Below are 18,571 nucleotides of genomic sequence, written 5' to 3'. Positions count from 1 at the left end.
TTAATTATTATATATACGATAAAGTAAGGTTTAATCTTTCCTCTACTTTTCTTAAATAGTTGGTTATATATATCATAAAAACTTAGTATTATTATTATTACTTAATAATTTTAATATTATTTTTATTAATTATGATTATAGTTATTTTTATAATTTTATTATTACTTTATTTTTATTATATTATATTGTATAATTTATTATACATAATTAATTATATATATTATAATAGACACTAAACATCGTGAATAATGAGATCTCTTGGTGGTGGTGAGCCATTCAATCAATCATGTGTATGGTGTCAACTATGCTCCTAGGGAATAAAATCACCTGAGCTTGCAAAACAACGTTGGCAGAGGAAAGTAAGAGTAAAATTCTGTTTTTTGAGGTGACTTTCATCTCCAATGCCAATGACATGTTCACATATCCACTATCTGATACAACCAACATGCTCAACCATTCAAGTTGTAAACATTATCTTTCTTCGTCAACAACTCAGCTTTTAAGAACATCTTCAAGAACACAGTCTCACTGCCACGTACATAATCACAAAACTAGACGCAACACTGAACCAAAGGAAGCAAGATCAACAACTTAGAACAACCACAAGTGTTATTCAAGATATTACCTCAAAAAAAAAAAACACAATTAATACAATGACAATGACCAAAGAGAAACAATGACGCATTAAAAAAAAGACACCATTCATAAAAAAGTGAAAATATAAGTGTGATTATTGAAAGATTTTCATGAATATTTAACCTAATTATTCTTACATAATTTATTCCAAGATAATATGGTAGTCCGTTGGTTAAATTAATTAAGCTAGTTGTGATAACTTTTTCTATTTGGATGATATGACGTATGAGGAATTATGCTCGTTTTCAGGATAAGATTGAGGTTTCTAGGGCTATTTTGGTTATTAAAGACTTAACTTGTCTAGTGGATAATTCGTCTAAAGTTTCAATGAAGAATGATATGTTTGATTTCAATGTGCTAAAGTTTTTTGTTATTAACACTCGTACTGGTAAAGTTCTACGTCCTCTTCCTGTTAGATGGGAGTTTCCTTCACCAGGCTGGGTAAAAATTAACACTGATGGGACTGCTAGGGGATATCCTGGTCTTGCTACTTGCGAAGGTATTTTTCGTGGGAGTATGGGGGAATTTATTGGAGCTTTTTCTGCGTTTCTTGAAGTTCAGACTGCTTTGGTTGCTGAGTTTTATGGGGTTATACATGCTATGGAGGAAGCTCAAAAGATGGGACTTACTAATGTCTGGCTGGAATGTGATTCTGCTTTGGTTTGTGCTGCGTTTACTGCTAGGACAAATGTTCCTTGGATGCTTCGTAATCGATGGAATGCTTGTCTTAATTACTGTGGGAAAATTAGGTTTACAGTTACTCATATTTTTTGTGAAGGAAATGCGTGTGCTGATAAGTTGGCTAATTTAGGATTTTTTCATAGAGAACCTTTTCTTTGGTATAATAGGCTTCCACCTTGTCTGTTCTTAGAATTCTTTATGAATAGGTATAGTCTACCTATGTATCGTTTTTGTTAACATATGAGTTTTGGTCTAGTCCCCCGTATTTTTGTATTTTTTTTTCTTTTTTCTTTTGTTTAATAATATTTTTTTTCATGTGATGGTAAATGATTGTTGTTACTTGAGGTGTCAGCCTAGCTGAGATCTTAAGTGGCATAGTGATACCTAACATGAAAGTTTTATTTTAAAAAAAATATCAACCATAATATCTTCTTTAATTTAATTGTTCTCGCGATTTTTTTATTTTTTCGAATGAATTTTTAGTATCTAACATAACTCTCGAACTTACAAACTCATGTAATCATAAACTCACAAACTTACAATCTATTGAATAAAAAAATGGTGTCCTCTAATGATTAAGTTAGTTTCAATATTAAATATAACGTAAATGTTTTTACCTAGTTATCAAAAAATTATTACTATTTATATTAAAAAGTGATGAAACTATTGAGCCTCTTGTTTCAGTTTTGTTTTTTTAGGGAAAGCTTATTAAGGACAGCATAATAATTGTGAGAATTTTGGAAAAATAAATGTTCATTATTCATTATGAGATTATTTGGATGAATGTCAATTTTTAATTTCACTTTTGCTCTAAGTGCTCTACCGATTCAGAACCACTATCATCACCTATCATGTTAAAACTTAGATAAGGTACTTTGCGTCCACCCATGCACTAACTAAAAGAAAGCCTTTAATAAAATGCTATTTCCTTTCTGTCAAAATCAATCATATTTAAATTATTTATTCAAACATGTATAACTTGTAAAAACAATTCTGTAAAACCCAGAAACATTAATAAGTGTGACATTGTTCTCATTTTGTCTGATTCAAAATATGTCAAAGGTGTCCTATAAAATTACTTACATATATCTCTAAATTTTTAATTGTGTATTCATATATTGAAGTAAGCTATTAATTTAAAATATGTTCTTTCGTAATAAAACTTGAATTTTAGACAATTTGTGTGTTAGAAACTTATGTGTGTGTTAGGAATAAATTTTTTGCTTCACATGGCTAAGAATGGGTTTAGAATTTTCAAATTGGTTTTAATTTGATTAAAATAATCTGGATTGAGTTGAATTGAATATTTTTATTTTTTATTACATTTTGAATTAAACCAATACAATTAATACGAGTTAAAATAATAAGTACTTAAAAAATAAAACTTACTTTATAATTAAAAAAATAATTCTTTACCTATTTATTTTAACATGACATTTTGAATATCTATTTGTGTATATATTTTGAATAAATAATATATTTCATGTAATTAAATCAAATCTTCGAGGTTACAAGAATCTTTTTCTACAACATACTTTTATTGTGTTTTTTCTTGGACATTATTTATCAGTCTCCTACATATTTTGGTCTCGAGTACACAAATTTAAACATGTCATAATGTAGCAAAACTAAATATTAGATTGCACACAAAAAATGTACCAATTTTTGCTATGGAAGCTCTAATTATTTACACTAGCCCCTTTTGTTGTTTTTTTTAAAAAATTTGATCAGATACATAGATTGCTATCAAAATAAATATAAGTAATAATAAAATTTGTTGTATAAAAAATATAATAATTTGTACCCCTTTATATTGAAAGTTGTTAGTTACGTAATCACTAAAAGGGTTTTTATTTAAGATTATCATTTTGACGTTTTGAATGTAACTAATATAGGTTGAAAATATATTAGGATTTGGTATATTATTGGATTGAATATTTAATGTATGTAGTTAAAATTCATTCTATAGACTTTTGTAGGTATAATACTTAAATTATGATTTTCTTAATGTGAAAGTAGTAGCTACTGGAATTATGTTATTATCCGTAACATAATTTAAAGTTACGTGTGATATAGTAATAAAAAGAAGATAATTATTAATATGTACATAATTATTAATATCTGGATAACGTATTTTTTTTTTATATCTTATTGTTTAAACATTTATTCTTATCGCATTAAAAAAAATCCTTCGATAATCCAATGAGTCAATAATCTAATATAACTTTTTTTTATATATTTTTTTGAATTATATACTTAGCTGCATGCGTTAACGATTATGTGAGACATTTCTTTCACCTACAAACTTTGCATACCATATTTGTTTTTTACTAGTTTATTTTAGTTCCGTGTAATTGTATTTTTTTTTTCTTTTGCACAAGCCTAGTTAAAAGCATGCATAGGATCAAACACATTTGAATGGTATCAACAACATTTTGTTATTTTTATCAATCAAAATACGTTTTTATTTGTTTAAACTTAAAAATTATATTTTGCAAATATACAAAAAAATGATTTATTTTTTAAAGAGTGTATACAAGGTAAGGGTAAATTCCCTATCTAGCACTATTTACACTTTTATTTTCCTAACTAGCACCCTTTTGTTTTTATTTCCCTATCTAGCACTCTTTTGTTTTTATTTCCCTGTCTAGCACCATTTTATTTTTTATTTCTCTATCTAGCACCATTTCAAAAATAAATTAAAAAATAATATATTTTTTTTTATATAATTTTAATTTTGAATGCATTAAAAAATAAATATTTTTAATGTTTAAAATAGTTAGAAATATAATTAATGAATAAAGAAGTGTGTTTTTACAAAATAAAAATAAAAAAGTAATAAATTTTAAATGTTTAGTTTAAAAATTATTTTTTTAAGAATGAATAAAATAAAAAATTAAACTTTACAACAACATAAAAGTTGAATATATAAACATAAATTAGTATTTATTTTTATTATTATTGATGATGTAATTATGTTAATATCGAGTAAAAAATATAGGACATAATTATAAAAAAATAAAGTTAAATAAGGACTGATATGAATATAAAAGAACAGATTGGAAAAAAAAATGTTCATATTGTCAAACACCAAGACACACATAAAGAATATGTCCCAACATTACTGGATTGTGCACTTCTCGTCATTAATTATGTTTCATTTCACACAAACTATTTAATGTACCATTGAAGAAAATTTTAGATGAATTATCATATTTCATTTATTTTTCATTTTTATGATCAACATATACTTATGTATCGCCTTATATCTCTTATATTTATCTTATTTGGATTTATTTTTATATCTTTTATCTTTATTTTAATTTGTTTTGCCTTTATTTTATTATATCTTTTATGTTTTTAGCTATTAGTTTTTTTCTACCATTTTTTTTTATTGTTGCTGATTTTATTTTCTAGACTTATTTCTTTTTTCATTTTTTGCTTCTCATTTTTAAGCATTAAGTGTAACATTTGCATTAATTTTTTTTTAGGATTTTGCATTTAGGATATACACTTCAATATTACTTGTGTATCCAGTATTAATTAATACTAATTGACTTTGGTTTTTTTTTTTGTAATTATGTCATGTATTTTTTACTTGAAATTAACATGATTACATCATCAATAATAATAAAAATAAATAGTAATTTATGTTTATAGATTCAACTTTTATGTTGTTGTAGGGTTTAATTTTTTATTTTCTTCATTCTTTAAAAAAATAATTTTAAACTAAACATTTTTTTTATTATTTTATAAAAACTCATTTCTTTATTCATTAATTATATTTCTAATTATTTTAGACATTAAAAATATTTATTTTTTAATGCATTCAAAATTAAAATTATCAAAAAATAAATAAATTATTATTTATTTATTTATTTTTGAAATAGTGCTAGATAGGAAAATAAAAAATAAAAGGGTGCTAGATAGGGAAATAAAAACAAAATGGTGCTAATTAGGGAAATAAAAGTCTAAATGGTGCTAGATAGGAAATTTACCCTACAAGGTAAAAGTTGTACTTTATTTAGTTATAATTACAAAATATATATTTTTATTTTATAATGAAGTTATTAATTAATTTTTATAAATTAATCGATATATTTAAATAATAAAAATTATTTTTCATTTTAAAATAAAATAAATTTTGAAAGATATTTTTTATAAAATGATTTTTTTTAAATTTTAAAAATATCCAATCCAAATATGCTATATGATAATATGGAAGCCCATTGAGCTGAGAGTCGTAAACAGATAACTAACAGCGATTCCATTCCTGCACCTCCATACCTTCTTCTCTCACCTCCATAATTTTTTAATTTTAAAAAATACTCCTCATAATATTTTAGATTATGTAATCCATAAGTCATTTTTCAAATTTGTAATTAGCTTTCGGATTACATAATTCGGAAGTCTTTTTTTAGATACATGATTACTTTCCGGATTATATAATTGAGAAGTCTTATTTAACTTATGGATTATGTAATTCATAAGTTTTTTTTAAATGAGTTTTCAGATTATATAATCCGAAAACTATTCTATGGGAGTGACACAAGAAAAATAAAAATATATTTTTATATTGTGTATAGAGGTGACAAAAGAAGATATAGAGGTGCAGGAAGAAACAGTCCTAACAGAAAACTTCAAAGGTCTCAAAACAAAAACGCCTTAGATATAACATAGGTGTCTGTTACTTCGTCCATCTCCACAACTTCTTGTGTCATCTATGTTTTTCATTTCAAAATGGGTGATTTGAAAAAATTTCAGATTATAAAATCTAAAAGGTATTCTCATAATATACTTTTCAAAATTTACAATTCAGAATGAGTTTCTTTAAAAAAATATATATTATAAATTATGAAATTTAGAAGATATTTTTAAATTATAAAATTTGAAAAGTATTTTTAGATTTCAAAATATCTTTTGGATTATATCATGTATAATATGTATTTTTTTAAGAAATATTTTAAATTATATAATTTGAAAGGTATTTCTTTCACAGTCTACAATCCAAGATGTGTAAATAAGATGTATAAATAAAAAAAAGATAAAATTTGGAATGTATTTTTTTAAGGATAAAATGATATTTTACCTGACCTATAAAGATTTAAGAAAAAAAACTATGAAGAAACAACTAGCCACATGGCCATAGTGAAGCCCACAAGGGTTACAAAAATAAAAAATGGGCCTATTGACACAACTGAGGCATAAAGCCTATTGGGCCATGCACATGCTTTAGACCTTGGCTAGGTCATCTTACAATAATTTTAAATTTCCAAATTTACTATCTGGTTTAGGATCTTCAGAATTATGTAATTTGAAGACATTATGAAGTATACGACTTGGAACATGAAACAATAATACTTTTATGTTTCAAAATGTATAATTTAAAATAAAATAAATAAAAGTATATTTGAGATTATATATATTATATTGTATTCTAAATATATATATATTTTAGAATACAAAATATAATAGTGTATAAATTGAATTTTGGATTGCATAATTAATATATTTCTTTTTGAAACTTAAATACTTTTATCATTTTATCATCCAGGGTAGATAATATTTTGTACAAGTTCTCTAATACTTTGTACATGCACATGTGAAAATGTGAAAATTTGCAATTTGCAGAAGAGTAATCAAGTTGATACAAAATACTTTATTTATTAATTTCAATTTTAGTTCAGTCTAAGACATAAATAAGAATTACTCATTAAAACTATAAAATTTACGTATCCTGTCAAAATATTTTTTTTAGCTGCTTTTTAAATAAAGTTTAAACAAACGTTTAATAAACATATATAGTAAATGTGTTTTCTGTTAAAAAAAGTGTTTTTTTTAAAAGAAATAAACTCACCCATTAATTTATTTTATAAAATATTTTAAATTAAATCTCATTTTCAAACATAGACCCTAATTTATCTACAAATTTCACGAAACAAACATAAAACCCTAATATTGGCGCTTGAATACATTTGATGTTAGAAAATGATAGCAAAGTACAATCAAAAAATTGGAATGAGGATTTTGAAAACAAGTTGATACATATTGGTTACATGTTCTGTAATCAATTGCCAAAAATTGTATCCTCCAAAAACTCTCTAAGCACTTCACTTAACATTCCACAACCTCTTTCAAAAATTCAATACAAAGTTGTGAAATGGACAACACATGCACACGCAATTTTGTTTATGAAATTTGAACTGACGCAAACCTGATCCCATAAGAAAATAATGATGGAAACAAGTTGCACCGACACACGTCAAAATCCATTTTCTTAAGACATCCTCGTCTTTGTTGTTACTTCGACCAACAATAATTCATTCTAAACTCTGTTAAAAATAGTGGCGCATATGAACACTGATTAAGACTTGCTATCAAGAGCATTCCCCATTTTTTATTTCTCATTATTGTATAATTTTGAAGATAAGATTCATCCTGTGGTGTCATGGTCAAACCCGATCAACTTATAGAGGTGGTTCAGTTAAGGATATGAGTAATCAGTCTCATAGGTTTTGATTTGATATTGGAATTACGGTGTTATGGGTTTATAGAGGTGGTTCAATTTATAAGATAAACAAATTCTTCCTGCACCATACCAATTTGAACATGCAATTTGGAATTAAAAAATATACAATTTGAAAATCAAAACCTCATCTTGAAAAAATATATTTAAAATGCAAAAAATACAATTTGAAAAAGAAAATCCAGAACACAAAATATGGAAATGCATTCTGAAAAAGAATTTTTGGAATTCAGAGATGTGTTTTAGAAATTCAATTATGAAAATGTATTTTGGAAATATTTTTTATCACACTCTCATTTCATTTAAGGTCTTTTTCGTCATTTCGCATGAGAATTTTTGTCATTTCACTATCAAATTTGATGCAAGTTTAAATTGATATGGTTCAGAAAGAATTTGCCCTCATATTAAGGAATGGACCCGAGTGGCTAATCTCATAGGCCTTGGCTTGAGATGAAGGGTTTTTTTTATCAACAATAAAAAATAAATAAATGGGAACCACTTTTGGGATGATCCAACCTTTATACAGAAATACATTTTATCATTCTCCTAACTAGAATCGTCTACTAAACTGACAAAGCACTACCTTTGAAAAACACAAAAAGGCATTAAGAGACCAACATCATACATGTCAAAGAATTCAAAACCCAATTAGAACAAGAAAATGAAGTAGAACGACACTTTAATCCAAAACCAAACTTTTACTTACACCAATGCGAACACTTCTGACATACCTGCCACTTCCCTATTAAAGATGACAAAGTTCCCGTGTTTCTAGATTTCACTCATTACACCAACCCAAATTGCACCGCAAACATCATTAACCGAATCTAAAGCCTGACACATCTTGAATTGTAAAAAATTTGACATAGGATCATTGTGAATCACGAACGACACTCCAAGCCACTCAAAGCAAAGACTCCAGACATGTCAAGCAAAACTACAAATGGAAAACAAATGACAATAAGACTCTTTCTCCTTTATGCACAAACAACACAAAGAATTTTCATCCACCACCCCGCGCCTTTCCAAATTGACCATAGTAGCAATCTTATTTGCCATCACCCTACAAGCAGTGAACAAAGCAGAAGACAAGGCTTTACTTGTGGTGTCATGGCGAGACCAAATTTGGCTTGAGATTGAGAGGGGTTATGGTGTCATGGTGAGACCATATATAGTTTGAGCTTGAAGGGTTGTGGTGCCAGATCAACTCACACGAAGAATTAAAGATGATTTCCTTATTTTCTTTAAATAAGCATTAAATACAATAATTCCACTATTTTCTCATGATAATAGCTTACATACCAAAAATTAGCTTTAAATGGGTATTAATATTTAATATTAAAAAAAAACCTCAAAACATATCAATATAAAAAAAAAATGGAGACATGTAGAGGATAAAGGCAGAACAAGACCTCCACCTTACAAAATAAGTTAGATTTAAATTTTTTATCTAATAGTTTAATTTTTTATAAAAATATAAAATGATTTTTCTTAAGAAAATAACACATTAAACAAATTATTATTTTAGAGTTATTTTTTTATGAGCAAGAATTATTTTTTTCAGAGTTCATTAAAATATTATTTTAGAGTTCATGGGCTGAGGCATGTCTTGCATGGGGAGCATTTTCTCAATTACGTTGAAATCGTGGATTGGTAATTACCAAAACGAAACGACTTTTAGAGGTTGTAATTGAAACTGAGAAATAAGGAGATTATTACTATAACACTGTTTTGTTTTGATGATGATGATGATATATATATCACTCATAATTTTCATCACCTAATTCCGGAAACATCATGTGTATTCTCTTCATTCGTGTCTCCATCATTTTGTTCACGTGCCAATTATCATCATTCACCAAACATTCTTTGCCCTTTCTTACCCATAATCATAATACTACGTTGTATTAAATGATTAGATGTTTATCATGATTGTTTTTTAAGAAATATTTTTATTATTTTTCAGTTTATGTTTCCATTGAAACTGAGAGTTAGAAAGAGCCAACTCAACTTCTATGGTCAATCCATCACTTCTATTCATACCAAATTATTTAAACATCAAATCGTGAACTCACTCCATGCAAACTAACTTAATTACATTTTATATCAAGTTAAATTATTGGATTAAATAAATATTTATAAAATTTCAAATTCGATAAACTCCATCAAACCTATTACTTAACATAGATATATATATATATATATAATAGTTTTATATTTTGTATTATAAATATTGTTATTACTTTATAATTATTAAAAATATTAAAACTGATTATTTTAAGATTTGCTTTAACAATAGAACAAAAGAAGACTAGAAAACAAGAAAAAATCAAAACCAAAAAATAATTATGTTAAAGGAATGGATGACATATTTAACTATATATATATATATATATAACTTTTACATCCAAGCTCTAATAAAACTAAAGTACATCAATAAATCAAATTATGAAAATTTTGCATCAATCAACATTATTAACATTATAAATATTTTTTTTTTCTGAAATATATGTTAAAATCTAGTCAAATGCATAAATATTATGGTTGAATCTCTCATTGGAACTCACATTATTTATGCATATCATTAGTGATGTAAATTTATATGATTATATATTATATCTTCTCTTTTCTAGGTCGAGAATGAATAATAGTTTGGGAAGACTGCCCGACTTCGTATCAATTAACTTAGAAGATACCATCTGATGAATCTATAAATACTCACTCCTCTCGAGGAAGTACGATTTATCTTATCTCATACTCTTAAACTATCATACTGTTAAAAATTTACTCTTCATATATTCCTACTGACTTAAACATCAGAGAGTCCTACTAACTTAAACATTAGAGAGTCTTTTTCAAGTGGATATTTCCCTTTCATCGAAGACTAACTAAAAACTAAAAACTAATTTTATGAAGAATATTATGTCCTTTACTTCCTAAATTCATTTCTGTATGTTGTCATAAGTAAAATGTATTATTTTAAATGCTACACTCTTTGTGTTTTCGTTTTAACAGGCTTATTCGTGTTGATTTATTTCTTCAAAAGTTTAATTGGTATACATGATACGTAACTTTAACTACTCTTGTACATTTTTTTAACATATATACTTTTTCTTTTGTTAAAAAAGAAAAAAAACATTGAACCTTTCTCTTGTTTCTATTTATGGAAGGTACTGAAAACCAAAATCAGAGTTAGAAAATAGGAGAGCAAACAACACTATTAGAAATTTAATTGTGAATTGTTTTCATTTAGCTTCCTTGAAAGACTCACCCGAGCCTTTAATTATTGAATCCTTGTTCATGATCGTTTTCTCAATGATGTGTGCATGGTAAAAAAAATTCACCCCACCAGATTAAAATCTTATACTTTAACTTTTGAACAATAAACAGCTTCATTTCCACGCTCCAAACTGTATTAGTTTCCATATAATTTCTCACAGTTTATTTTATTTTACCTGAGTAAAGATACTGTAGTGAAAAGTTTTCTTTCAAAGAATTTAATCTGATGCGAATTAATTCCAACACGAGAAAGTAGAAAGTGCATATATATTGAGTTCTTGGAAGTGTGGAAATGGCAATATAAAGGATATTTATTTACAGTGTGTACTGGTGTGGCATGAGAGATGTTGGGCACAATTTTCATCACTAACTTTTGCTTTCTGCATTTGTGTTTCCTGGACTCAAATAAATTTGACTGGTCAACCAACATATCTGACCCACCATTTTTTATGTTGCATCAATCTTTGCTTATCTTCAACATTATCCTCCTCCATGCACAATACAAACAAATATCAGCCTATTAAAACAAGCAACAAAGCTACAAGACTAAATTTTCACAGTATCCAAGGGATATTTTTTCCATGAGTGCCACGTCCAAAAGCATTTGCTAAATTATTCCAATCATATTCAAATGATAATAAAAACATTGCATCACAGTAACATCCCTTTTTCTTTTAAGTAAATTGTGAATTTAGCCTTTAAAAAAATATATTAGTTATTAATCTTTAATTTCAACTAGGCTTTTTAAAAAAAGAAATTACAAGAATGGTATAATTTGACACCAGAAATACGTGATTATTGTAGAAAACATTACAAAATATGTGACACTCCTCATCAATAAGCACCACTTCAATTTTTCAACATAATTCGTTCTCCACATATATAAATATTGAATTGTTGTAGCTTGTGAGAGAATCAAACGGATGCACGCAAATTTCATATAACTGGTGTATATAACTTTTTTTTTATTGATCTTATCTAAAAATCATTAAATATAAATTAATTTGAAAGATAAAAAATAATTAGTTACTATTTTAGATATTAAAAAAAATACTGGTATCTAAATTAGTTTTTAGTATTGTTAAACTTTAGAATCTAAATAATTGGTAGCTAATTAGATATCAATTTAAAAATTATTTATCAATAATATAAACTAATTTAGATATCAATAATTTTTATAGTCTCTAAAATAATATATAATTTTGTAAATATAATAACTATTACTTTTTGTCTATAAAATTGGTTTTTAGTTAATGATTTTGTTGTAATGCAGGTTGAAGTTTACAGACTTCTCTTATCACTACAAGAAAATCATTAAATAGAAATCAATTTTTAAAGACCAAAATAATTAGTTGTAATAGTAACTAAATTAGAGACTATTTTAGAAAAACTAAAAAAAAAATTGATTTCTAAATTAGTTTCTATTATTGTTAAATAATTTTTAAATTAATATCTAATTAACTACCAATGTTTTAACTACCAATTATTTAGTTTCTAAATTTGGTAGCGAAAACCTTTAATTAGAAACAATTTAACAATAATAGAAACTAATTTAGAAATCAAAAATTTATTTAGTCCCTAAAATAGTCTTTAATTTAGTCATTATAGCAACTAATTATTTTTGTCTCTAAAATTGACTTATATTTCATGATTTTTTTTTTAATTAATGTCCATAAGCTAAAGTAGTCAGCCTACTAAACAACTTCAATGTAGAGTGAATTATGGTCTTGTGTGGCATTTCAATAAGTGGAGAACGACTTTTGTTATGTTGAAAAATTGAAGTCACACTCCACTTGATATCTCATTTTTGTAATTTTTCTTGTAATTGTACATTTTAATGTGTTTCTGATATTAAATTACACAATTCTTGTAATTTCTACTTTTTTTTTCTAATTTAAGAGAAAAAAAATAAAGTTAGACTTCATTTTAAATAAAATATAATAGTTATTGTCTAAAGAAAAATATAAAATTACAAATTAATAAAATTCATTAGAAAAATACTTAAAAAATTAATAATCATATCAAGTTCTACCTTATTTGGTTTTTACGTCATCCATTCTAAGATTTCTCTCCCGAAAATATCTTGGAAGGCATATATAACTCAATTTAAGAACAGTAAAAAATTAAAATATATTGCCTAATGGAAATTAATATAGGTTCCTTTTTTTCTGCTTCTAAAATCTCCTTGATGTTTATTTTAGTTAATTAAATTTCTGAGCCTCTGTCACATGCCATGCATATTTATTCCACATTTTATATAATTAATCCATTTTTGGGGATTTGGATATAATAGCCATAATTTATTCTGTCAGTGAATATGCAGTTTGGGTGGATTGCATGTTCATATCTTCTTTGTAACCAGGACAAAAAAGTGTCCGTTATATGAATTATTTAAATTAATGAGGCTTAAAGAATTGTAAAATTAATGAACAGATGTTAACTTTCCTCTTGATTTTGATATAAAAAAGAACGAGTCCAAGATATGTATGGATTTCCTGTGGAAAAAGGAGAGAGTGCTTTTTCTACCAGCTAAGCGACAAATTAAGCATCATGCATCTGATGAAAGATTTAATTATTTGCAGATCAATAAAAAATTAACAAGATAATGAAACTAATCATTTCATCATGCAACCCAAAATAACAAGAATCACAACACATTCCATAGCTTCCCAAAATCATGAATCTGTTGTTTCACAAATTTATATAAAAGAGGGGCCTCTGAAGTATTTTTGAAGGATGCTCCAGTGAGTGTAATCTTTTCTGCCTATAAATTTTCAGTGGGTTCAAATTATCATTCTCTGATTACTTAGTACCTTTTAAGGAATGAATGTGGCAACAGCTATTTTCTATGGCTCAAACTTAACTTGCAAGTTGCCATTATAATCACGTAAAGTGTTTCTTCTTGCCATCATATATGAATATTCAATAATGGATATGGATATTGTTCCAACCTCTAGTAGATAGTTAGATTAAAATATTATATTTAATACATTATCTCTTTTGAAACTTAAAATTCTTTCTTAATTTTATATTTAATAGTAATTATAGAGAAATTGATAGTAATTATAGAGAAAAGACATCACTAATCACTAAAAAAAATAATAAAATAGAAACTAATTTTTAGAGAAAAAATAATTAGTTACAATAGTAACTAAATTAAAAATCATATTATAAACTAAAAAAAATTTTATAAATTAGTTTTTATTATTGTTAAATAGTTTTTAAATTAATATCTAATTAGCAACCAAAGTTTTAATTACCAATTATTTAGTTTTTAAATTTGATTTCTAAAACCTTGAGTTGCTAATTAGATAACAATTTAGAAACTATTTAAAAATAATAAAAATTAATTTAGAAACTATTTTTATTTTATTTTTAATATAGTCTCTAATTTAGTTACTATTTTAACTAATTATTTTGTTATCTAAAAATTAGTTTTTATTTCATGATTTTTTATTTTTTTTTAGTGAATTTAATTCTTAAACGAATGTATCGAATGTATCGATTTATCAAACTTTGAGTTTAAGTTAAGAAGAACAAAATTTTTCTAGCTGAGTTAAAAAAAGAAGGATTCATCTTTCAAATCTTTTTTTATTTTGTTTTATTCAATCAAAACATCTAAAATATTCTCTATTTTAAAATTTGAACTTATAGTTCGAATATTATTTACGGATCGAGTGTAGAAGAGAGCATGGAAGAGAAATAAAATAAAAAACTGAGCATCTTTATAAAAAGAAAAACATTGGTTTGGGTGTGAACTGACTGCAATGGAAATTATGTCTCTTGAGTGGCAATGGAAACAAGTGAGTTCCATTGAATAAGTGTGGGAGTTAAGACACGTCAGTTATAATTCATGATGATCAAATTCAGGATACAGAAGGGACCACCAACGCCCAAATTGAAGGACAAAAAGACCCAACAAACCCAGAAAAGCAAAGTTGATTGATGAATTGAGAGAGAGTGCTGATGATGAGTATAGGTATTATGAGTACACAACGTGTTCCATGTAACAAATCAAAACGATAAAAGAAGCAAAAGGGGGTGATCAAAATATTAGCTTGGTGTGTGAACAAGTGAATGATTGAGTATCATGAATACACACAAAAAAATGAAAGATTATGAAGACGACGAGTGTGAAGATCCTCTTTCACAGTCATCACTGTCTCCAACCATCATTACCAGTCCACATCAATCAGACATTCAACAAACAACGTCAAGAATAATTATTGTCTAATTGCTTCTTCTGTGGCTCCCACCTCCTCACACCCTGCAAAAACATCTACATTCTCGCCCCTTTCTTAGACCAAATCTCTGTTTTTCTTCGTGTCTGATTATGATACTTTTTTTTATTCACCAGATGTTTAGTGCAAGAGGTTTAGGATTTGGGGGCTGAGAAAATCGCCTCTGCATGCAAAAATTATTGAATGATTTGGACCACTACATACTCATGTTAATTTGTATATTGCTGGTGGTGGATGCATGGTGGGGCCCCTTAAAGGTTGGGTCCACTGACCCACTATAGGGACAAGACAAAGACTGAGGTTAGCAATGGTATGAAACCGTTGCACAACAGATTTGGGTACAATTACCTTCTCTCTGCGTGCAAGCTAACCTCATTCATCCACCACATTGTTCGGCAAAAACAATCATTATTCTCTTCCTCTCTCTCTATATTGGGATTGTTTGCTTTATATATAGAGACAAGTCCTTCGGTTTCTATTACCATCCCTCACTTTGCATGACAACTTCTCCTCAATTGTCTTTCTTTATTTGCTCTCTCACTCTTTTCCTTCTTCCTTTCTTCTGTACTCCTTAGACAAACAGATAGAAACTGCCCATATACAAAAAATCACTCCTTTTCAGGTTCCAACCAAGGAGTGCTTACTGTGATCCCCATTGTGTAGATGGATCCTTCTAGTGAACAACCCCAGGTAGGAATTAGGCTGCATCATGCAAACACATGTATATGGCTTGATTAAAATTTTCAAATTTTAATTATTCTCCTTCTTTTGGTTGATGTTGGTTTTTAGTTCTTCTTCTATAAGAGCAGTTTAGAAGTATGAGCAAGGAAATCCATCTTAAACATTGAGCAATTGATTTTCATACTTACCCCTTTTTCAATTATATCCACAGTACCAGACTTTTATATCAGACTTTTTTATGTGTATCTGAATGAAGATTTATTATTTTTATCTTTTATGTTCTTATGTGCTGAATGTGAGTACTGAATTGAACACCCCTTTTCTGATTATATATGTCTATGTGATGCAGAAACTATTTCATGATAGATCCATACTTATAGCTGTTTATATATTATGTTGCAGGAAATATCTAGCCAGTCAGGGGAGAAGAAACCAAGGCCTAATCCAGAACAAGCTCTGAAATGCCCAAGATGCGACTCCACCAGCACAAAATTTTGCTACTACAACAATTATAGTCTTTCTCAGCCAAGATATTTCTGTAAGTCTTGTAGGAGATATTGGACCAAAGGAGGAACACTCAGGAATGTTCCAGTGGGAGGAGGATGCCGAAAGAAGAGATCACCGTCATCATCATTAAAGAGGGATCATGATCAGACCTTCACACCCAATCTTAATCCACTCACTACATTTCCTCAGTTGTCTTATGGCTCCAATGACTTTGCTCTAGCATTAGCTAGGCTTCAAAAACAATCAAGTGGGCAATTGGGTTACAATGACCATGAAATTTCTGCTTTGAGGAACCCCACAGGCTCCTTTTGTGACATTCTTAGCAATTCAGGCATGAACCCCTCCTCAGCAAATCCTTCATTTTTGGATGCAATTCGAACTGGGTTCCTTGAAACACAAAATCATCTTCAGAATTTGTATTACATGTATGGAAACGGGGACATGGGGGAGGTGGATAATGGCAATTCTGGTGGAGTTGGAATCAGTGGAGAGATGATGCTCCCTTATAATCAAGTGATGAGCAATGCAGCCACTCAATCAATGAGTGAGTTGATGAGGCAAGAACAGTGTGGTGGCAGTGAACAAAGTGAAAGGAAGTTCTTGGGGGGTTCGCCATGGCAGCTTAATGCAGACACAACAAACATTGGTGAAATTGATTCAGGAAGAGCAATTGCAAGTTGGAACAGTTTCACATCTTCTTGGCATGGACTTCTCCATAGCCCCCTAATGTAGTAGACCCCCAACTGCAACAAAAAATCACAAGGCACTTGCTTCACCAAAATATCAGTCTTAATTGAACTGTCAATGCCCTTGAGTACTGTGTTAACAGGATTTGATTCACTTGGATCCTTTCTTTTCTTGTGTTCTTTTCCTCCTTTTGTTTAGTTCCCCAAAACTGTCAAATTTTCTGTACTATTATTATCTTCTTCTTGATGAAAAGACTAATGAAATTTCATATTTGTTTGCCAAGCAAGGCAATGAAGTGGCGGGAAAATATATAGAGCATCTTTTGCTAATTTGACAGACAGATGAAAGAGATGTGTCATTTAGCTTATTCCCCAGCCTCTGAAGTCTGAACAGTTAACTGTTCCATACTTTTGAATTAGTGGTGGGTTTTTAAGCTACTATTATTCAACATGAAATGCAATGTTCTCTACATTTATAACATTATTTTAATACTTTTTAAAAATTTCAACAATTTTTGCAGTTAATATATTAAATTATCCTATTTTATAAAGAAATAAAAAATTGAAGGGTTCGAATAAATATGCAGTCTCATATATTCTAAGTCTAACTATTACAAAAAAAGAGTGTGAGGAGTTAGTTTGAAATAGAAATGTGGTGACGTATTCGGAAAGAAACCTGTGTGTATATGAATGCTTTTGGCAGACAAAATCCAACGTAGGATTTGGGCGTGAAAACACAGCCAGACATCAGTTTTATGAGTGTCAGAACGTGAGTCAGTAATGATCTAACAAGTACTACAATACAAGACCTTCTGTTCTGTTCTATTTGTTTCAAGAGCTTTAAAAACATAAAAATATGAAATAGAAATACCCTGTTTTCCTTTTAAAAAACGAGGCTCAAAGCACAAAAAAACAACCAAACTACATAAAAATAATAATAAGTACTTCGAATGTTTAATATAACGGTATTTCATAAATTATGTAAACAAATTTTAATATCTATTATTTATTTTCAGGAATTCGTTTTGTTTCCTCCAGAATTTTAGTCAACCTTTCTGTTGCATATTTAATGGTATTTCAAAAGATAGGAGACGTGTTATTTAGGTTTAACTTGATTTATTATTCATGCATAATAATGTTGGTTATAAAGCTTTTAAAGTGACAAAGGTGTGAACTCTAAATTGGGCTTCGGTCCCTTTATATAAAGGTACATATTTGAAGTTGCAATAATTTCAATTTTACCTTTTTCGAAATTAATATTTTGGAATGTTTAGAATATAACAGACTATTATGGAAAATATATTGTGGAATATGTTTTTTTATATTTTGGTTTC

At 27.7% G+C, this 18,571-nt stretch overlaps 1 protein-coding gene across 1 annotated transcript; it reads left to right on the top strand.

Moving 5' to 3' along the window:
- Positions 1–15,338: 15,338 nt before the first annotated feature.
- LOC137835761 (dof zinc finger protein DOF2.1) lies at positions 15,339–17,533 on the top strand. The gene is made up of 2 exons (XM_068644414.2): positions 15,339–16,053; positions 16,447–17,533. Exons 1-2 carry the CDS (start codon positions 16,027–16,029, stop codon positions 17,281–17,283), a joined length of 864 nt encoding a protein of 287 aa, XP_068500515.2. The 5' UTR covers positions 15,339–16,026; the 3' UTR covers positions 17,284–17,533.
- Positions 17,534–18,571: the final 1,038 nt, after the last annotated feature.

The sequence above is a fragment of the Phaseolus vulgaris genome, chromosome 5, assembly GCF_051622355.1.
Source record: "Phaseolus vulgaris cultivar YP4 chromosome 5, ASM5162235v1, whole genome shotgun sequence".
Classification (NCBI taxonomy): domain Eukaryota; kingdom Viridiplantae; phylum Streptophyta; class Magnoliopsida; order Fabales; family Fabaceae; genus Phaseolus; species Phaseolus vulgaris.
The sequence above is the reverse complement of the archived record's forward strand: the minus strand, read 5'-3'. Positions and strand labels throughout refer to the sequence as shown.

Bases quoted from the DNA above. Each gene is read 5' to 3' on its own strand.
- LOC137835761 (XM_068644414.2), top strand. From the start codon at position 16,027: ATGGATCCTTCTAGTGAACAACCCCAG. The intron at 16,054-16,446 runs GTAGGAATTAGG...ATTATGTTGCAG, and splicing joins CTTCTAGTGAACAACCCCAG to GAAATATCTAGCCAGTCAGG.